This window comes from Doryrhamphus excisus, linkage group LG11 (assembly GCF_037039965.1).
Source record: "Doryrhamphus excisus strain RoL-2023G ecotype Guam linkage group LG11, RoL_Dexc_Guam_v1.1, whole genome shotgun sequence".
NCBI classification, from domain to species: Eukaryota; Metazoa; Chordata; class Actinopteri; order Syngnathiformes; family Syngnathidae; genus Doryrhamphus; species Doryrhamphus excisus.
In genome coordinates, this window is record NC_136367.1 from 6,684,744 (window position 1) to 6,705,893 (window position 21,150).

Genomic DNA, 21,150 nt, shown 5'->3' on the forward strand with positions numbered 1-21,150 from the left:
AAAACATGCAAAAAATGGCGCGTCAGACGAGCAGGTCAAGTTATGAAAAACATTATGTACTAAAATGAGTTTATTTGACAATTTAACTTATTTAACAACAACGTGATGAACAGAATTTCCATCCATTCCAGGAAGTGACTTAAACACCCATTGGCCTGAAGGGGGCGCTCTGGGTCCAAACAAACACTGACCCCTTAAGGCCTCGAAAACAGAGCCTCGGTGAGTTATTCAGGACAACAGTGTCAATCAATGCTCATGTCATGTAGGACATGTCAAAGGTTAAGTACGACTACTTCCTCTTTCTGTTCCCGCCCACCGCCGGCGCATCTGCTTCCTCTTGTTGAAGATGGTCTTCTTCCTGCGCAGCGTCTTGGCATCGCGGTCGTGGATCCAGTCGTCGCGTTCAGTCTCCCACTTGAGCTGCTTGATGCCTGCACATTACAGGATCAATCACTTCCTGTTAGCGTTGAGCTGACGTCTAACATGCTACAGGCTAACTCAAGTGCTGTTCCGACTCTGGAGATGAGCTGAAAGGTACTTTCACAATAAGAGTTTGGAGGACGGAGGGCCTCTCACCTGCTTTGTCGGTGTTGGCCATGGCATTGAGTCCGATGTTGTCGAACTTGATGCCGGCGTTGTCGTCCAGCAGGCAGCCAAACTGACAAAACAGATGATGAAATCCAGCTGGAACACAAGGAATGCCAAAGATTTTGGAGTACGAGTGAGACCTCTCACCTGCTCGGCAGACGCAAACATGGCCGTGTCTTTTTGTCCTTTCTTCTTCGTCTTCTTTGCTCGTTTGGAAGCTGTGAGGAAGAGGCGAAAGGATGAAGATAGAACACATCTAGAGTTGGTCGTTTTTTTTATTTCCCAGCAAGAACAAACCTGAAGTTTCAGAAAAGTCCTGTTTCTCCGTCGACTTCCTTTTGCCAGTCTTTGAACGCGGCGTCACCTCAGGAACGTCTATGTCTTCAACTGAGGACATCAGTGATACGTTTAAAGACGTCCTGTTTCTAGCTGAACATCACGGCTAAAGCAAGGAAGTCATCAACTCACCAACATCATCGTCATCGTCTTCAAGTTCTGGAACTGTCAGACATTTATTAGGAAAACTGTTTCCTTCCCGACATGATGGTGGAGTAGATGCAAACCAAAGTTCTTACTGTCTTCATCGTCATCTTCTCCTTCAGGATCCATGAACGTTCCTCCTTCGTCATCCAGCTTCTCCCCAAAGTCGTCCTCGTCCATGCTGCCCAGGGACACCTCCTCATCGTCGTCCAGGTCGTCCAGGTCGGAGTCATCAGAGTCGTCCAGGTCTTCCGTGCCTTTTTTCCTTTTCCCACTCGACATGTTCCTGAGACGTAAACGACACGTAAACGACATGCAAAGACATGCGGTTAGCTGCTGCGCTACAAGCTAACGCTATATCCTAAAATATCTTCTGTTTGAAGGGGCTGCTTGGCGTCTCTTTATGGCGTGCTCTTTTCCAGCAGATATCTGCAGCTGTGTGTCAAACGGACGGCGCATTACAAATAGCGCGGACACGAATGCGAGGTGCATTCACAGACACTGGGTCATGACTTGGCTGCTCCTCTTGTGGGGGAGGGGGGGGGGGGCGTTGGCACAGCATTTCACCTCCAGCAAGACAAGCTCACCCGGCAAAGTCCAAGTCTTCCGCTGGCAGGTCCGTGAAGTACGAGTCTCCCTCGTAGGAGTCTGCCAGTCCAAAAAGAAGAGTTAGCCGTAAGAAGAAGAAAGCTTCTGTGAGAAAGGAGACGCAGACGCACCAAGAATCTTTTCAAACTCGTCATCGTCAACATCCTCCACGCTGTCGCCGTCGCTGTCCGCTTGCGGCCGACGTAGACGCTTCTCCTGCTGACGCTTCTTGAAGAAGCTGGAACATCACAAAGTCACTTGAACACGTGCAGGAACGTCCGTGAGGTGGAGACTTTGGAGACGGAGCTGGCCCTTCCAAAACTGGAAGAGGCTGTAGGCGACCCACCGATAGAAGAAGACTTCATCCACAGGAATCTGACTTTCTTCTTTGGACAGGAACTCCTCGCTGTTGACTGACAGAACGACGAATAAACGTAAGCCAAGCACACGACTCCAAAATAAAGTCCTTTATGTCCCACCTGGCAACGAGGCCACGCGTGAACGCAGTCTCTGCTTGGGCTGAACCACCGCCGTGTCCGTGTTCTCTACAACACCCCCCCCACCATCATCATCACCATAATCATCACCATCACCATCATCATCACGAGTGCCCTCACGTTTGCCCTTCTGCTCTTTGGGGTTTCGGAAGACGAATCTGTCCAGGAAGCGAATGAGGGTGAAGTCCTGCAGGGGGTCTCCAGAGTACATGATGAAGTCATTCTAAGGACGGGTGCACAAGGTCACTTCAAGGTGACTTCAAGGTCCTTCAAGGGGACAATGTGGAATATTTACCTGCAGGAGCGTTTTGGCAAAGAGCGACACTGATGGGTGGAAGTGCAGCGACAACTGAGGACGAGACGGGATATTACGTCACAGGACTACAAACATGGCGGATCATGAAACTACGACACAATCACATAAAAAATGACAGTATTACACTCGTAAAACATGACTAGCTAGTACTAATACCATGTAACATTGCTCGGTAGTAGTACAGTAGTGTACAGTAGTGTGCATTCCTAAACTATGCAATGTACTAGTTGTGTATGTATCACTAAGTATACATGCAGTAGTACTACTATAGTGCTGTACACTCGTGTATATAGTGTGCACTAGCATGTGTGCGTGTTCTGACCCGTTGTAGTTCCCACAGGGTGGTGTGGTCGGCGCCACAGAAGAGCGGGTTCCTGTGTAGCGGGTCGTACTTCTCCATGCACTTCCCGCCTGGGGAAACAGGAAGTAAACAATCAGCAGAGTGATGACAGCGAGGGGGCGGGGCCAAGCCACTCCAGACCTTCAAGGTTCTGGTGATGGACCCAAGATGGAGCAGGCCTGGACTCCTTTGGCGGCGCCGCCGCTTCCTGTGGCTTGTCTGCATTGGTGAAGTGCTCCTCTTCATCATCATCATCATCATCATCCTCATCCTCATCCTCGTGAGGCTGGTCTTCAATGATGTCTCTGAATTCTTCTTCTCCATCCTGAAGACAGCAGATGTCACACGTTTCCGTGCTTCAACGTGTCTTATTTTGAAAGGACCACATACCCCTTCCTCCTGCAGCAGCAGCGTCTTCAAGGCCGGCTTGGCCTTCATGACCTCCGACACCAGGAAGAGGGCGCCACAGGCGAAGTGGGCGCCCTGGTCGGCGCTGACCTGCAGCAGACGTTTGGTGAAGGCTTTGACGCGTCGCAGCACGATGTCGGCCTTCAGAGACTTGTAGAGAAGGTTCAGGAACATGTTCTGTCTGGACGATGTGGACAGACCCGGGTCCAGCAGCTTCCTGTGAAGACGAGGAGGAGGGTCTTCAAACAAAGCAAAAATATGTTTTTTCCGATAACTCGATTGATGTGGGAAAATGTCGGTAGAATACTTGATGACCAAAGTATTGGACATCTGCAGCCCTCCTGAGCCTTTGATGACGATGGAAAAGGGTAAAAGGGGCGGGCCCCGTACCTGTACAAGGCCGCGTAGTAGCGGTCGGATACGCTCTGCTGGGCGTCCATCACCTGGAAGAGCAGCATGAGCGCCTGCACGGCCGTGTTGAACCTGACCAGGTGGACCACCCTGAAGAGCGTGTCCATTTGCTCCTTGATCTTCTCATCGCCGGCGCTGGCGTACGGGTACGCCCGGTTGACGCCCGACAGCAGCACGCTCAGCATCTTGGAGTCCACGTCCTTCTTCTGAACACAGACACGGAAGAAGGAGAAGTAGACGGCGATAAGCTTGGCGGCCAGCCGGGACTCGTCGTGGCTCAGCCGGACTTGGCTCAGGAAGCAGGCGGCATAGTACTGGGCCTTGGCGCTGATGTTGGGGCGGAACATGAGGCGCTCCACCTCGCAGCACACCACCACCTTCATGTTGGGGTGTTTGTGCAGCAGCGTCTCCAGCAGGTGCGAGGCCTTGGCGGCCATTTTGTACTCGGGGTCGCCCAGCTTGTTGACCACCTGGACCAGCAGGGCCTTCTCCTGCTCGGGCCGCTGGCACAGCAGCTCGTGGGCGGCGGCCAGCGCCTTGGCCTTGGTGGCGGCCACCGTGTCGTGAGCCACCTCATCCAGCGCCGCCACAAACTGCGCCACGTGGTGCTTCAGCTGGTGCTCGAAATACCACAGGATGAGGCGGCGGTCGCGGGTGTCGCGGTTGCCGCTGGCCAGCTCCTCCAGCTTATCGAAGGGATGCTGCTCGAAGGGGCGGAGCTTCCTGTTCTCGGGCAGCAGGTCGGAGAGCAGCAGCTCTCTCAGCGTGTCCAGCGCCATCAGGCCCATCCTGCGGTTGCCCTTCTTCTTCATCATGGACACCAGGCTCTCCACGTGCTCCAGCATGTGCACCGGCGCATCCTGGATCAGGACCGTCATGGCCGCCATCCTGTCTGCCAGCACGCCGGAGGAGACCACCGTCTTCATCCACGCCGCGTTGGCTCCTTTCTGCAGCTGCTTCTTGCTCTTGTAGAGCTCCACGTCGGCCTGAAAGAGCTGCTGGGCCAGCGTCTTGTACTGCTTCACCATGTCGGGGTCCTGGGGGGCCGACGAACCCTCGGCGCTGTAGTCCAGTTCGTGCCATTTCCCGCCAGGTTTGACCAGCAGGACGTTTCTCTGCTGGAACTCGTAAACGTTGTGTTTGACTCTTTTCACCTGAGCTGCTTTGCTCTTCTTCTTATTCTTCTCCTCCTCTGAAGTCCTCTCCGGTATGCTGCCGGGGTTTTCCTTCTTGGTTTTGGACTTTTTGCCAGAGTTCTCCGGAAGGACTTCCTCCGTGACCTCATCTGGGATGATCTGCTGGCCGGCCAACCGCTGAATGCCTAATTTAGCAATGAAGTTCTCCAGTTCGCCTTCCTCCAGGTCATCTATGGCACCTTTCTTTCCTCCGTCCACCAGCTCGTTGAAAACGTCCAGGCTGCTCAGTAGCGTGAAGTCGTCCTACAGACAACACCACAAATAATTCATCTTAAAAACACTTTTTCTTTGTGGATTACGGATTATTGATTGTGTCCTGAGCGCTTGATATTCCGGATGTCCTTCCTGCCAAAATCAATGATACTACTCCCTTTAGGACCCTGAGGAGTCAGGGAAGTCTATATCAAGGCAAAGACAGGTGGCGCTCTCTCTTTCTCTCTTCACCTGCGGCCCCCCAGAAAAAGAAGCCATGTCGTGGGGTGCAGATGGAACTGAGTAGGCGTCCAGCAGTTTGCAAGCCCAGGGTGCCGCGCGCGGTGAGGGAGGACTTGTCACTGCGGGGGGGTGTGCTGTAGTCACGGTAGGCCCAATTGTCACACAATGTATTGCTTTGTGGTTGTGAAATGCGCTAAAATCAGACAACTGATAGTTTTATTTTTATCATGGCACCAAATCAGTGATGTGCATTTGCAAGGTTGGAGGGGGTCATGACCCTAAGATGTGTGCCTTTCTTAATATTGATTAAAGGCCATTGTGTATTGTCTTTCTGTCCTTTTAGTAATCACCTCCATGACACCAAGCATGCCACCGGTCAAGGTGTAAAACTATTTAAAGGTATGGACAGTTTGGTGCAAAACTTTGGAAATATACTCATTTTAATGCTTGAATGTAGGCTAATATGTTTTTAAAGGACTGTTTTCAAATGCAACATGCATTTTTTTTCCACTTAGAATTTGGATGGATTAATTGGTCGCTTGTTTATTTTGGTTAATGCTATTTAAATTGGGCACAGTGTAATATTAACTGTGCAATTCCCGAGTTATAGCCTAATTACTTGAAATTGCAGACTAACTTTAGAGACCCCTTTTGTTTGCTGGTGGTTTGCCCATGTGGATTTGAATTTTTCTCACCTTGTGCTGGGTCCTAAAGTCGCGTGATTTGTAATTTTTTTACTGTGTTCGTGCTATTTATAGCAAGTGTTTATGCCAGTGCCGTGTTTAGTGTACCAATTTATCTCTACCGTGTGGCAACAGGTGTTATCCTCTTTTTAAACCTTTTTAAATAAAAATTTGTACCCTGAGCCATCAGCCTCCCGTCCTGTTTATTCCGGACATTTACCTACGCATACAGTCACTATTTGAGTTTGAGTTAATTGTTATATTGGTTCCAGTACTGGCACATTCACTACATTGTTTTTTTGGCGGCCCTGCAAGTTGGTGTAATCAAGATATCCGGGCCAGCGAGAAGATGGAAGACCCACAGGCCCTCTTGGCGCAGCTAATGAACAATTGAGAGAGCAGCTGCGGGGACAATCACAGGTACCGGATCCGGTGCCGGGATCATCCACGATTATTGTCGTGTGGCCCCAAGTGGCAGCCTCGTTACACTAAAGGACATTCGTTGCCCCCCCCCCCCCCTCCCCCCAAGTCCAGAACGCTAACCACTTAAAACGCATCAATCCAAAATCTCCCCGAGTGATTAGGACTGCACAGCTTAACTTGATAACAACGCCCGGCCATGACGCTTCATGTGTAGAAGTTCATCCTCACCCGTGTACCACCAAGCCGCAGAACTTCCTCCAGACTGAACCCGTCGTCCCCCTCCGGGTGTTCGTCGCCTTCGCTATCATCGGTGCCGCAGTTTTCAGTCTTGTTTTCGCCATCTTCGTCAAGAATTTGCGTTTTTTTAGCCACATGGGGCTTTTTACTTTTCTTGTTTTTGGCCGCCATGCTCCTGCCACATGAGAACACGTAACCCGGAAGTACAAGTGTCATATGCGGGCGTCAGCGGGTCGTTTCCGTAAACTCGTGTAGTTTTATTTACGTCTTTTCGTAAACAGAACCACATAACTGGTTAATACACAAAATACATAAAACAAACTATTTACTTTGATTCTGAAACTACCAAGAGTTTATATGTTCATTTAATCCAAAGGAATTTTCTGTAACTGACGTAACATTCGTCCAATCAGGATGGTTGATTTTGCTACTTCCGAAGTTATTTTTCAAAATAATACTAAAAAATGACAAAGGTGCCGAGAAGCCGACTCTCGTGTGCCTGTTTAGGCAAAGTTGTTCAATTGATTGCATTTAACCGTTTCAAAGTACAATTCTTCATATCATCATACATTCGACCTAGGAACGTATGTGTATGAGCAATATTACAAGTCGTCTTATTTTGAACAATATCCGGTTTCATGGCAGTCGCCTTGACTCGTTAGCATTAGCTCTTTGCTAGACCACAATGACTTCACCTTACTCTTCAACTTTTGTGCTTCCAACTAAACAAACTTATTTATCTCGTGTTATTGACGCGCATGCAGCTATGCTATGCTAACGCTAATATTGCGGCCAGTGTAGGTTCATACATGTGCTGAAAGTTAACGCGCTTCATATATACTCATTTAATTTATTTTTATAGATTTATATTGGGACTTGACAAGAACAATGAGGGCCCTTCGTGCTGCTAAAACACATTTGTTCACTTTGCCTCGTTTTGTCAGTCCAGCAACAGCAGGTAAGACAAATTATTTATTACAGATCAATATTATTATTATTAATTAGGTATTTTTAGCTGACAGCAACATTGGTATGTCTATCAATTATGTTTCCGACACTACTATAATAAGGTGTACCTAATGTTGTGGCTGGTTTGTTGTTGCCATGGCAATGGCGAGCAGGTCCAAACAGACTTGCCTGCACGGCTCCTCCAGAGAAGAAGAATGGACCATCCATGCTGCGACACCTGACTTCCAAAATAAAAGCCACTGGTCCAATTTCAGTGGCCGAGTACATGAGGGAGGCGCTCACCAACCCAGTGACGGTTTGTTATGTCCCGCCATGAAGTGTCCCCACAGAGCCAGCAGGCCGCTCATGGTTGTCGTTGCCGTCTCAGGGTTACTACGTGAGGAACGACATGCTGGGAGCCGATGGAGACTTCATCACCTCACCTGAGATCAGTCAGATCTTTGGAGAGGTAAGACTATGTCACATGACCTTGTCATCCATCCAATCCTGCTGTCCTTCACGCAGCTGCTGGCCGTGTGGATCATCAGTGAGTGGATGGGGGCGGGTCGGCCCAAAGATCTTCAGCTCGTTGAGCTGGGACCAGGAAAAGGATCTCTGGCCAGTGACGTTCTTCGAGTACGACCGGACTGCTGTGACACGTTTGGTTTTTTTTGGGGTCACCGGTGAGCTTTCATCACGCCGCTGTGGTTCCTGTGCAGGTTTTGGGTCAGCTCCAGTCCGTCCTGAACGGGGCTTCGGTGTCGCTCCACCTGGTGGAGGTCAGTCCGGCTCTGAGTCGCCTCCAGGCTCAAAGTCTGACTGGGACCAGCAGCCATGAGGCAGCCGGCGAGGATGAGCCCGTTTACCGTCACGGACGGACCGCCGGCGGCCTGCAGGTGTTCTGGTACCGCCGCTTAGAGGACGTCCCTCGTGGTAGGACAAAGTGTGACTCCGTGGGACAGACCCTGTTAGGTTAACGTGTCATCTTCCATCCAGGCTTTAGCATCTTTCTGGCTCATGAGTTCTTCGACGCTTTGCCCATCCACAAGTTTCAGGTAGCAAAGTCTCAGGTGTCATTGATTGTGCTTCCACTAGGGGGCGCCACCCGCATCTCTGTCTTCTTCCCTTGTGGCAGCGCACCAAGAGAGGATGGAGGGAGGTGATGGTGGACATTGACCCGGACAAACCCGGCCAACTCAGGTTTGTGGTGGCGCCATCGCCCACTCTGGCGTCCACCACACTGGTGCAGGTCAGTGCTCTTAGGGTCATGTGACCACTCCCATTTTTATTCATCTTCTTCTGCACCACAATTATTGTCTTTATCAATATTCTTATTGCATCTACTGACACATTACGACAATTCCCATATTTTCTGTAATTCCATTGGAAATGGAGCATTTTTACACATTCCAACATCAAAGCATTCAGGCCTTCTATTTCCCACATTGCAAACATTCCAGGCTCTCTAGGAAGCGCATGTTTTCCATAAAGCAAATGTCCTTTGACCTTGAAACGTCCACATTCTTCAACCCATTCCAGCATCAAAGCCTTCTAGACAACACGTTCCCACATCTCCCAAACCCCCACTTCTCCCTTTATTCCACATTTCCCACAAGCTTCCTTCTCCCGTTCATCGTATTGACGTCTGTCAGGCAGATGAAAGGCGGGATCACGTGGAGGTGTGTGCAGACGGCGGACTCATCATCCAGCAGCTGGCCCGCCGGGTGGCAGAGGAGGGCGGGGCGGCATTGATTGGCGACTACGGCCACGACGGAAGCAAGACGGACACGTTCCGAGTAGGAAGCCGATGTCGTGCTAGCACGATATGATTGTCGTGGGATATGATGTTTGTAATCTTCCCGTCAGGGGTTCAAAGGTCACCAGCTCCATCAGGTCCTGGCGGCTCCGGGCTCTGCCGACCTCACTGCCGACGTGGACTTCAGTTACTTGCGCCGCATGGCGGGAGAAGGCGTGGCCTGCTTGGGACCGGTTAGCCAGAGGACTTTCCTGAAGAACATGGGCATCGATACGCGCATGCAGGTCAGTCGGCGGCCCACCGGCGGATGCGCGTCTCCAGCAGAACACGGCTGAAGGTGTGGTTCTGTGCAGGTTCTGCTGAGGAACTGCAGCGACCCTTCTACCAGGCGCCAGCTGATCAGCAGCTACGACGTGCTGACCCACCCCACCAAGATGGGCGAGCGCTTCCTGTTCTTTGGCCTGCTGCACCTCAGCCGCCTCGCCAAGCCCAAGATGGCCACCGGGCTAAAACTGGAGAAGAAAAGCCCGGCCCAGCTTTCTGTCGCCGGATTCACAGAGATGGGTTTCTGCTAATCTTAGAACCTGCTGTGGAAATGGGAACAGAACCTCCAGAAACTTTGACAAGTTCAGAGTCCACCATGCCAAAGTTCTGAAGTCAAAGGTCATGAAGGTGGTGGAGGAGCAGCTGAAGACCACAGATCAGTAGAACTTCAAGACTATGAATAAAGGTTCACATTGAAGATGGCTGTTAGCAGCATGCCATCGAAGAAGAAAGATCCTCTGGATCCTGCTGGAGGTGTGAGAATGAATTAAAAGATTTTGTCATCACTGCCGTCTCCATGGAGATGTTTCCCAGACCGCCACTAGGGGTCCTCGTCCATGTGGTCCAGGTTGTCTGAGGAGATGAAGTGTTTTGGGTAGTAGAGGTCCCTCTCCTCGGCGTATTCCTCCCAGCGGGCGTCGTCGCTCTCGTGTGTGATGTAGCGCTCGCCACAGCGCGTCTCAAACTCCCGCAGGTCCAGCCAGGTGTGGTAGTCCTGCAAGACGGATGGGAGGGTCAGCCCAAGCCGGTCGGGAGATGTGGGTCATGTGACACGTACCTGCAGCCAGGGGTGACTCAGCGACTTGTCCACGCTGAAGCGCTTCCTCATCTTCACCTGCAGCAGGTTGTTGATCAGGTTGGTCGCTATGGAGATGACAGGGAGAACCTTCTTAACGCTGAACATGATTTTTAAGACGCGTGTGAGATGTCTTATTGACAAACAATCTTGAATTTGCCACTAATCAGCAGCAGTCGTTTTTACGATCATTTCAATAACGTTTGCAAGCACGCTGCAGTCAATCACCAGGGGGGGCTCACTTAGCATACAGCAGAGGTGTCCAAAGCCCAGCCTGGGGGCCATTGGTGCACACCAGACAGATCTCCTACCTTCCTCCGAGATCTCCTTCCAGGGATTGGGTGGGTACATGAAGGCGGCATTCTGGATCTGGTCGTTGATGTCCTCGTCCTCATTGAAGGGGAAGGTTCCGCTCAGACTGACGTAGACGATGACGCCCACAGACCACATGTCCAGAGAGCGGTTGTAGCCTTTGCTGCGGAGAACCTCGGGCGCCAAGTAGGCCGGGGTTCCCACCACGGAGCGCCGGAAGGACTTCTCCCCGATGATGCGAGCAAAGCCGAAGTCACAGAGCTTCACCTGCGGAGGAGAACAGTCACGGGTCAGGAGCGGCTCCCATGGATCCGTGAGCTCCAAACGTGTCTGGACCTGAGGGAAGGGCTCAGCCGACGCCAGGAGAACGTTCTCCGGCTTGAGGTCGCAGTGGACGATGTTCTTGAAGTGAAGATGTCGCAGGGCCACCAGGATCTGCAAACACAAAGTCCACAAGTTTGTGTTTGATTCTCGCTGACACTGCAGTGCGGCGCCGCTCACCTGCGTGACTAAGAACTTGGTGAGACGTTCTGGCAGGCGACTCTTCTCGCTGGACAGAATCATTTCCAACATGTCGCCGTGAAGCTTCTCCATGACCACAAACACCTGCTCGGGAGTCTCAAACATGCAATCCAGGTTGACGATGCCGGGGTGGTGGAGGTTCTGACGTAGCGGGAACAGAAGCGGTCAAGAAGGAACCGGTTCTTTGGAGGTCGGCTCTGTGGGACCCTGAGGCACGCTACCTGCAAGATGGCCACCTCGTTGCGCAGCTGGCTCTCCTGCTTTGTGGGAAATCTCATCTTGTCGATGATCTTGATGGCCACGTCTCGTCCCGTCGTTCTGTGTTTTCCTGACAACGACAATGGCCGTCAACTCCTAGAATCTCCCGAGTCAACATCACAGGACGCTTAAGAAGGCCTCACCTCCGTAGACGATTCCAAACTGGCCGGAACCGAGCACATCGTCCGCAAAGATCTGATAGACGGAGCTGATATCCTGGATGGAGGAAGAACGTTTGTCATCTTCGCTTCAGCTTTTCAGGATTCACACGTAACGTCTGCTGACATTGCATCATCTAGTTATTATTATTACTATTATTGAGGTTATTATTCTTACAATTTAATATTATTAGTCATACCTGTGATTATTCTCATTCATCCAGCACAGATTAAATATTTTCATATTATTAAGCATTCGAATAAATAATTCTATCATAAAATACATGTAATCATGGTAATAATAATTATGATACAAGTGTGACCATTCTCATGAAGTACTCACCACGTTCTCCTGGATGTGAGCGTTACAAAGCGATATGCTGACGGAGATCTCCTCTGTGGAGATAAATACGAGATGTTATCTTCACGTGAAGCACCACACGTTGCCTGCCAGTGAATTTCCACTGACCAGCTGCTATTGATCGCTTTGATGGGCCGCTGTGATCGATACCTGTTGGCATTCAGGTCAACGTACAGAACCTACACAACCTCAGACCCGGGCTGTGTCCCAAATGGAACCGTGCCGGCCCCGATCCGTTGCTGTCATTACACACTAGCGGAAATCACCATCACAATATTTAACCTTCTTCTTCTTCTCTTTGCGACGGCCCACCTATGTACCCCCACGTCCAGGAAGGCCCCCCTTCTCCTAAGTCCTCAAGATGGCGACTATGAAGGGTGGTACGTGTGCATCTGAAGTGTTTGGAGTGCACAGTCGGGTGCGCTTCTCACCCGTGCACTTAAAAGAGTGTAAGTATGCCAAACTACAAGTATGCACATGTACACTTACACTTAGAAGAATAAGTATGTAAGTAAGCATGTAAGGAAGTAAGCACCAATGGAGACGCTTCCAGCTCTGCTTGTGACTTATTAGCTTGAGGAGCACTTCCTGGTATTTTGGGCTGGTGCGGCGCCAAAAAGTGTTGCGTAACGCGTCCATTATCGTGATGACGCCCCCATTATCGTGATGACGCCCCCATTAGCGTGATGACACGTGTGATGTGATGCGATGCACTCAACAGGTGAAAAGGACTTAAAGGTCCATTCCGCCATGAAAGCTCATTTCCAGACAAAAAGTGGGATGAATGCGAGCGAGATGAGGCAGGAAATCCCCTCAAATCCCTTCAAGCGATTTACTCGGTCTAGAGGCGGCCATTAAATCACAGACAGCGGTCAAACGTCAAGGTTGCGAGGCGGATTCTTTGCCGAGGTGAGACGCTAAAACGTGATGACTCGGCAGAAAGAACACGATGATGATGATGAACGGCAAAGGCTTACTGTGGTCCCGCCCCTGGCTGCTAGGCTTCGGGGTGACGGGCATCATGGCCTGCCGCAGGGCCTTCTCCCAGCTCTGGCCCGCCTCCCGGAAGGGGCCGCCATCGTCCTCGCCCACGTAGTAGACCACGCTGGCCGTGAGCACCTGGAAGCAGGGGGGGTTGCTACCCGCAGACAGACCGCCGACGTCTTGGGCCGCTTCCACGCGCAGGATCTCCGACAGCGGGATCTCCTGCGTCCACACGGCACTTTTAAAAGCTTGACTAGGAGCCTTTTTCCCCACGCCATTTCTTTCTCTTCACCTTGTAGAACTTTGATCCACTGTGGTTCTGGAACAGCGTCAGACTCTTGAAGTCCAAACGCCAAAAATGTCTCTTCCTCTACAAGATAAAAAACTTCATGTGTGTGTTTACACACTGAATGTATGTGTGTGTGTGTGTGTGTATGTGTGTGGGAGGGGGGGCACGCACCATGTTGTCATGGCTACTGTAGTGGACCATCCAACCTTCTTTGACCACAGTGGAGCTCCGCCTCTTGGTGTGTTTGATGGACTGAACCACTCGCATCAGAGGAATGTTGCTGCTGGTTGATGGACTGAAAACACACACACACACACTTAGTTTGGGGTCAAATGGGGACAGTAACCCACCCGAACCAGCAGATGAAGTTCAACAACAAACTGCTGAGTGTGTCAGCTTTTCATGCTCATTACTGCTCCCTACAGGACTGGAGTCAACATGTCACCATTCTCCTTTGCTATACTCCGATACTAAAGTCTAAAATAAAGGAAATTTGGAGGCAATGTAGGGCTTAAAAGGTTCTGAAATATTAGAATTAAAAAAAAGTCAATTTTACAAGAATAAAGGCAAAAATTTCATGAGGAAAATTGTATTACAACAAAAACGGTCGTATGTTTATCGACATTCCAAGCCTAAGGTGTTGTATTAACACAAAAAAGTATTAAAAATATACATTACATATATTACAAGACGTTTTTCTAATTTCAAGAAATAAATACCTTTCACCAAAAAGTACGTTATATATGTATATATATATATATATATATTATACTATAATATTACAAAATTATATTATACACCTTTTATATACACCATATTATACACCTTTCCTGACACAGAGCAAATCTGTTTAGCATGTAAGGGCATTTAGATCAACAATACTATCTGCCCCAATGGCTGGACGGGACAAAAATAAATAAAATTATAAAATTATATTATAAAAATTATCTGAAAAAAAATCCACTGAAGTCACCTGATGGCTTGCGGTGTGTCGTCGTCACGGTCAGCGTCCGTGCCGGGTTCCTCGGGGAAGAAGACTTTGTCCTCAGTCGTGGACGCTTGGTCCATGTCGTCCAGGCTGTGACCTCCTTCGCTGCCGAGGTCGCAGTTGTCCACCTCCATCGTGACCTCCGAGTCCAGCGTGGACGCTTCTGTCGGACGGCAGGTATGAGGCTGCGGTTCCACCAGCGGCCAGATGGCGTTGTGGCGACAACTCACCTCCGTTAAAGTCCACCTCGCCCAGGCAGTCGCGGGGAACTTTGGCCGCACATCTCTTGTGGCAGTTGAACTTGCAATCTAGAGACGGCACAATAGACAGTTCAGCAGTCTACCTTCCTTCCAAATGTTCATACGTGGGGGGGGCTGACCTTTGCACTGCAGGCCCTGGCGGAAGAGCCCCTTGAGGAGGCGCTTGCAGAACTGGCAGATGGTGGGTCGCGTGTACGTGTGGACGGAGAAAGTGTGTGGCACCTTGACCCGGCCCAGGACCATCTTCTCCATCCAGATGGGACGGCCGCTCAGCAGAGAGTTACGCTTGCCGGCGCCCAGGAGGGGGCGCTGCTTGGAGCAGGACACACATGGTAGATACATATCATAAAGTATACATATCATACATACAGTACAGTGCTCATATGCAGACATACTACATGGATTATGATATAATAAATGTATAGAAATATCAAGTATGAGTATACTGTGTGTGTAATGTAGTTTCATTATCCTCCACTCTATGATGCATGTTTTGTCACCAGAGAACATGCAGTACAGTACAGTAGAGTACAGTACATGTGACACAAAGGAGGAGGGAACGAGTCCATTTGGCAGATTGTGACCAATCAGATTGTTCCCCTCCACAGAACAAGGAGACCTCTTGTCCTGCACGCTGGTGCCGGGCCGCCGACCCGACAGGAAGCATGTGACCTCGTTTGATAACTCACCTACTTATGTGACAGCACAAAAACATCAGACATAAAAAGACACAATCCTGATGCTTCACACACTCGTTAACAACCTTGTCCCTTGTTTCACTTAATCAACATGAAAGGGAAAAAAATAAACACACAAACCCAAATGACCCTTTCGTGTGTGTGTGTGTGTGTGTGTGTGTGTGCAACAGGATGGAAAATCCAGTGCTTTGCCTCCAGCTATCAGTGTGTGTGTGTGTGTGTGTGTGTGTAATGGTTACACAATGTGGTGTGTTCAGTCACACATGAACATGTGTGAGGGGAAGTGGATGTCACATACGCTACCTCGTCCTGCGGCGTAGAGGGGTACTCCACGGAAGGTGGGCGGCCCATGGCGCCAGGCGCGCCAGGCAGCGAGACGTTGGAGGCTCGTCTCTTCTTCACGCCGCTGCAGTTGTTTGGGATCTTAAACGCACAACGCTTGTGGTAGTTCAGACCGCAACCTGTACACAAAACACACTCGCATACTTCATACTTACAGCCTTCATCTTTTGAGTGCACAACGGCACACATACAGTATGTACTTAAGTACGCTAGAGCATACTTACACTTAATATTTTGAGTACATAAGTGCATACTTTTGCTTAATCCTATGAGTACATAAGTACACATGCCCATACCTGTATAGTCTTTTGAGTACATAAGTGCACACTTGTGTACTTGTACTTTTGAGTGCATAAGTGCAAGGTTGAAAGGCAGCACACTGGCACCCAGCAGACAAAGGTGAGAGGTCATGAGCGTACCGTCACATTTGAGGCCCTGGCGGACGAGCCCCCACAGCATCTCGCCACAGTCGTCACAGAAGGCGGGGGCTTTGTAGGAGTGCACGTAGAGCGCATGGGGGCGGATCTGGAAGTCCTCGGCCGTCACCACAGCTGGAAGCATGAAAGCCAATGTCACCTGTTGCTTCTGATGACCCCGCCCCCACCGTGTTTCAGCCAATCAGGAGTCCCCCCCCCACCCTGTATCAGCGTTTAACACATTCCTTGTATGTCAGTAGTTTGCTGTGGTTAAAAGACAGCCAAGCATGCGGCGTACAAGAGAGGAAGTGGTTGCCGTTGACGACGCACTGCATGACTCAGGAAGTGACATGTCAGAAATGAAACATGGCGCTGAGAAGAGGCTTTCTCTCAACCTAACGTTCACGTTTGAGCCTTGGCGGAGGTCTCGTTTCCCACAGGACTGCAATCTACATGTGGTGGTATGTTCCAGCGTGGCTCGATTACATCATCTCATTTGCACAATTGGTCTTGATGCATGTCATTTTTATGGATGCTGTGGGGCATACCCATCTACATCTGCATCACAAATATGACATGTTTTCAGGAACATTGCAAAGTACCACAATGTACCACAACATGCATATCCCCTCTGAAGTAGCACACCAACGAAAGAAGACGTTACCGACCTGACAGAACCACCTCCACCAGGTCTCCCTCCTGGATCTCCTGGGCCGAGGTGACGCGTTGGAGGATGTTGTCTGAGTTGAGGTTGTGGCGAAAGAGCAGGATCTTGTCCTGCATCCCAAAGAATCCGCATTCTGGGAACTGGACACACAAAATATCAACACAATATCATAAAGTATTACCACAACAACCCAACACCTCACTACACAACACTTTGACCTGACTTTCACCTCAGCCTGGATGACTTTTCTTCATCACTGTCCTTTTCTGTTAATACACAGGAGTGTGTGTTTAATACACACTTCCTGCCTTTAATCCCCCATTAACCCGGCTACTACTACTACACACACACACACACACCCCAGACATCTGTTGGCTCCAAAAACGGGTTGTGGTCACTGGGGTCCTCCAGAGCCTCCAAGCCACACAGTAACCTTTGACCTCTCAAAGACAGGGGTGGGGGGTATCATCTGAGGTCAGAGTGGGCGGGCACAAAAAACCCACCTCGTAATCTATGCCGCTCTCATGCAATTATGATGAAAGTCTTTTAGTCTTCATGATCGCTAATCCTCGAAAAGGCTACACGCACACACACACTCACACACACACACATCCATTTTCGATGCCGCTTATCCTCATTAGGGTGGTGGGGTATGCTAGAGCCTATCCCAGCTGACTTTGTCCACCGTGCGGCTGTTTGACTACACATCGGTGAAAATAAGTATTTAAGCTCCTGCGGTTTTCCCTTGCAAATAAATGTTTTATAACAAAATAAATTCTAGAAATGAACTTGTATGCCCGCCCACCCATCCATTTTCCATACAGATTATCCTCATTAGGGTCAACTTGTATGTGACCAGAAACCACTGGGACCCCCACAGTGCGGCTATGTGTCCATGAAACACACAAATGAGTCCCGTCCCTTTAAGACAAGTGGTAGTTATTAGCTAGTCGTTAAAACATGTAATATCCAACCGTGTCTGATGTCGTTCTTTGATTCTCAAGTAAAACTGAGGAATGATGTACCTAGGGATTTGATGTTCCAAATGTTCATTCCACGTGTCTGTTACAATAAAGTACCACAAAGCGTGGACCGCTCAGGTACAAAAGCAGCAGGCATCAAACGCTCCTCTTCCCCACTGTGTGTTGAGTAAGGAGCTGATGTCCGCAGATGTTTCCTGCCACACTAAACGGGCGCTAACGACCTCGCTATCACATCCACGTTTGCACACGCACTTGGCCGAGCAGAGACTTTGAAGAGCGCAAACATAGCAGAGACGTCACCACGAGCCGTGACGCTCAGAGGAAGCAGGAGATGAACACTCTCCACGTTCGCCTTCACCTCCGCATGGGAACAACAGGAAGTAGGAGTGGTTGTCAGGGAACCATGCAGAACAACACAGTGACCTCTGAACCCACAGTCAGAGACACCCAGTCCAGTTGGCAGCAGGGATGCGCCACATACTTACACACTAAGTACGCAAGTATGCTAAGGGGTAAGGGACACTCCAAATGCAGAGCAATGGGCGCCAGGGTTTCCCTGCAGGACTGCAATCTATTGGTGGCTGTGGGCATTGTGTAATTTGCATAATTGGCCACAGAGCATGTCATTTTTATGGACGCTGTGGGAGGCAGGAATGTCGATTCAGGGTGTCGATATCACAAACCATACATGACTTTATAACTGATGTTGTCACGCGGAAAGTCCATCAAACGGGGAACAATATTGAGCAACAGTCGGTTTGAGAAAAAACCTCTTTCTCACACTTTGTGGTTGTTTCGTGAGGGGGGGGCGGAGCTTTGTTTAGCGAGGATCCTGGTTTTTGTGGTACCGCTTCACATGCGCAAATGGGGCTGATGGTGTTCAACTGCCCCAGTTTTGTGCCACCATGGGGGACCTGGGGATGGCGGGTCTGGCACTTTGGCCCAGACACAAAGTCCACAGTCATGTCCACGGCTCACGGGCTTCTTGTCCTGACCATCTGCATGCAAAGAGACCTCACATTTCCTGCTTCGCTGCGACACATTTCCATTTCCAACTTCCTGTTCCCGGCTGGTGACATCAGCCAGCAAGTTCTGGTTCTGACCCACAGCAAGTGCTTAAATCAATACAACAGCTGAAAGGAAGACAATACAATGTGTGATGTCAGAGGTCAGAGGTCAAGTAGATTATGTTTGACTGCTTTTTTTTATAGAAAATCTGTCCTCCAATGAGACGAGTCTTTCACAGAAAGGTGAAAGTTGACGTGTGTCATACCAGAACATTTGAGGTATTTTCATTAAAAAACTCACCCTTTAACGCGCCTCTCAGTCGGCCTTGGTCGTTATGGCAACCAGCGTGTGGGAGGAAGGGAGTGGAGGGCCCTCACGTCGCCACGGCAACAGAGAGGGATGCTCATATGTGCCGCCATGGCGTTTTATGATGAATAGTATTTGGACTTGCACATGGTACTCTCACTAATGTTTTTTTTACATTTACCTGGGCTTCCTCTGAACCTTCACAATAAAAGTCATATACAAGAACATTTCTCTTTTCTTTCTTGTTTCTTTGGTTCTCTACAGCACACACGCACACACACACACACACACTGTAAGCACAAAACAGTGGTGCCTGAAAGCAGCGCACCTAGCTGAGGGACCAACTGGAAGTCACTGTTGTGGCCTCACCCCAGTTAAAGAGGACCAGGAAGGACTAAAGTACTGACCCGGAGGGTCTTCCTGCTGCTTCACTGCTACAAAGTTTACACAGATCAAGGGTGGGTGGAGCTTGTTACATGACAAATCTATGACCATGCTAGCGTGTGTATATCTAGGGAATATCTGGGCCCTTGAAGGCAGCATCACCATGATTCAGTACCAACTGATGGGCCGCACTAGAACCTGATTTTATTACCTTCTGGTCCACGATGGAGCAGACGAGCTCCGTGACGGCAGACAGCGTGAGGTCGGCGGGATCGAGGGTCACAGACTCCCTGGTGAGGCCAATCTGGAGGAGGAAGGAGAGGCCGTGGATGGACGCTCGTGAGTTGGTGGGGCTGGGCGCCGTGAGGCTGCCATTGGACAGCTCATTGAAGAGGATGGAGGGCGGGCTGGGCGACGGAGTGGGCGGGGCCACGTGCTGAGGCAGGGCGGGCAGAGTCCGCGGCGAAGAAGGTGGCGGCGAGTTGCTTTCAGACGACATGGGCGTCTATATGGAGGCAGACCACATCAAAAAGATGCGTCCAGCTCGTCCTTTATGGTCATTTGTTTTGTCTCACTGGACAATGGCGTCCTGCAAACATCACTTCCTCTCGCCGAGCTTCTTGAAAAGTTTTAAGAGCGCTGACTCATGATGAATGCGGACGACCGTGCACTTTGTCTTGGTCTTCAGCATCTGGACACAAACACATCACATTACTCAAACTAGCCTGTGTGTCTTTCTTTGTGTGAAGTGTGCTACATTCAGGGACACGCTGACATTATAGACACAAGACTAGATTGAACACTTGAACTAGACACTACAACTCTTTACATGTCAAACTAATGAAATGTGACAAACAGCAAAGTACTTCATAAGTATGCATGCAGGGAAACAAGATGGTGGATTTTCCAGCCATTAAGGTCGAGTCTAATGAATGATTAGTTCAAGTGTGTTCAGGTGTTTACCACTGTTAACGTTAATACAAATAAGGTTAAACAGTCGAAGAATCTGAATTACTTTTCATTCAATATTGTATAATTTGTGAATTACACAGGCATGTAAAGCTGCAATTAAATGTAATAAAATATTACAAACTGGGTGGAGAACATTTAAATTGTGGCTAAATGTTGTAGACCACCTTCAGACCCCCAAAGACTCCCGACGGTCCTCGAACGCCTAACAAACATTTTATGCTAGCTGTTACTTTAGCCGCTCAATTGTCCTCATGAAGACGAATTAGAAAATTAAATATCGGCAACAGACTGCTTTTAAATTATAGTTTCCAAGTGTGCGTTAGCAGGTTGATAAAAATAAGTTAAAAACGTGTCAGTACCTCACATCACGGCTGCCACGAAACGAAGACCGACATGAAACTTTCTCTTCGGTGAAGAGACAATGGAGGTAACGGAAAACTAATGGTTCTGGTTCTCCTTCGTCCACAGCCTTCTGGGCCAAGCAGCCGGGAGCTCAGGCACTTTGCTTGTGTATGTGTAGTCCTGACGAGCTGTAAAGAGCCGGTGGGAAGACCTCTCACTCCGATTTACAAGGTCTGAGCGCCTCCCCTCTCGGTAAGCCAAAGATCCTTCTCAGTAGATCTGACAGAGAGATACCTTATGTTTATTATTGAATAGCAAAAAGCGCAGATAATGCTCATTAATGCTCAACTCGTAAAGTAGTTGTGATTGTTACCACAAAGCAGTAATTATCAACAAGTACGTGTATGTAAATTACACGATCTTTGGCTAAACTCTCGAGTTCGTAGCATTAAACTTTCATTAAGCGTCAATGGC

General features: G+C 49.5%; 3 protein-coding genes across 6 annotated transcripts; 1 reads left to right on the forward strand and 2 right to left on the reverse strand.

Moving 5' to 3' along the window:
* Positions 1-35: 35 nt before the first annotated feature.
* On the reverse strand, positions 36-6,842 carry cebpz (CCAAT enhancer binding protein zeta). Its single transcript, XM_058081390.2, has 17 exons — positions 6,594-6,842; positions 3,608-5,067; positions 3,200-3,434; positions 2,951-3,134; positions 2,792-2,880; positions 2,449-2,502; positions 2,274-2,376; positions 2,136-2,201; positions 2,003-2,069; positions 1,788-1,894; positions 1,656-1,716; positions 1,164-1,354; positions 1,057-1,089; positions 886-975; positions 736-806; positions 577-658; positions 36-431 (listed from the first exon to the last, which is right to left on the reverse strand). Exons 1-17 carry the CDS (start codon positions 6,816-6,818, stop codon positions 280-282), a joined length of 3,270 nt encoding a protein of 1,089 aa, XP_057937373.2. The 5' UTR covers positions 6,819-6,842; the 3' UTR covers positions 36-279.
* ndufaf7 (NADH:ubiquinone oxidoreductase complex assembly factor 7) lies at positions 6,246-10,666 on the forward strand. 2 transcript variants are annotated; one of them, XM_058082039.2, is made up of 11 exons: positions 6,246-6,362; positions 7,465-7,560; positions 7,724-7,866; positions 7,939-8,019; positions 8,076-8,186; positions 8,270-8,483; positions 8,547-8,605; positions 8,686-8,799; positions 9,203-9,346; positions 9,417-9,590; positions 9,660-10,666. In XM_058082039.2, exons 2-11 carry the CDS (start codon positions 7,491-7,493, stop codon positions 9,879-9,881), a joined length of 1,332 nt encoding a protein of 443 aa, XP_057938022.2. In that variant the 5' UTR covers positions 6,246-6,362; positions 7,465-7,490; the 3' UTR covers positions 9,882-10,666. The 2 variants fall into 2 exon arrangements, with proteins under 2 accessions (XP_057938022.2, XP_057938199.2); XM_058082216.2 differs by lacking the exon at positions 6,246-6,362 and adding an exon at positions 7,230-7,399.
* Positions 8,816-20,856, reverse strand: LOC131135540 (serine/threonine-protein kinase D3-like). Of its 3 annotated transcripts, none has more exons than XM_058081786.2 (19): positions 20,694-20,856; positions 19,574-20,053; positions 16,683-16,821; positions 16,018-16,149; positions 15,560-15,717; positions 14,678-14,867; positions 14,529-14,606; positions 14,284-14,458; positions 13,482-13,605; positions 13,314-13,391; positions 13,015-13,243; positions 12,020-12,072; positions 11,662-11,734; positions 11,482-11,588; positions 11,240-11,401; positions 11,075-11,173; positions 10,738-11,005; positions 10,409-10,494; positions 8,816-10,345 (listed from the first exon to the last, which is right to left on the reverse strand). In XM_058081786.2, exons 2-19 carry the CDS (start codon positions 19,859-19,861, stop codon positions 10,172-10,174), a joined length of 2,613 nt encoding a protein of 870 aa, XP_057937769.2. In that variant the 5' UTR covers positions 19,862-20,053; positions 20,694-20,856; the 3' UTR covers positions 8,816-10,171. The 3 variants fall into 3 exon arrangements, with proteins under 3 accessions (XP_057937769.2, XP_057937599.2, XP_057937686.2); XM_058081616.2 differs by having other exon boundaries at positions 14,284-14,461; XM_058081703.2 differs by lacking the exon at positions 20,694-20,856 and adding an exon at positions 20,499-20,626 and having other exon boundaries at positions 14,284-14,461.
* Between the last annotated feature and the right edge of the window lie 294 nt (positions 20,857-21,150).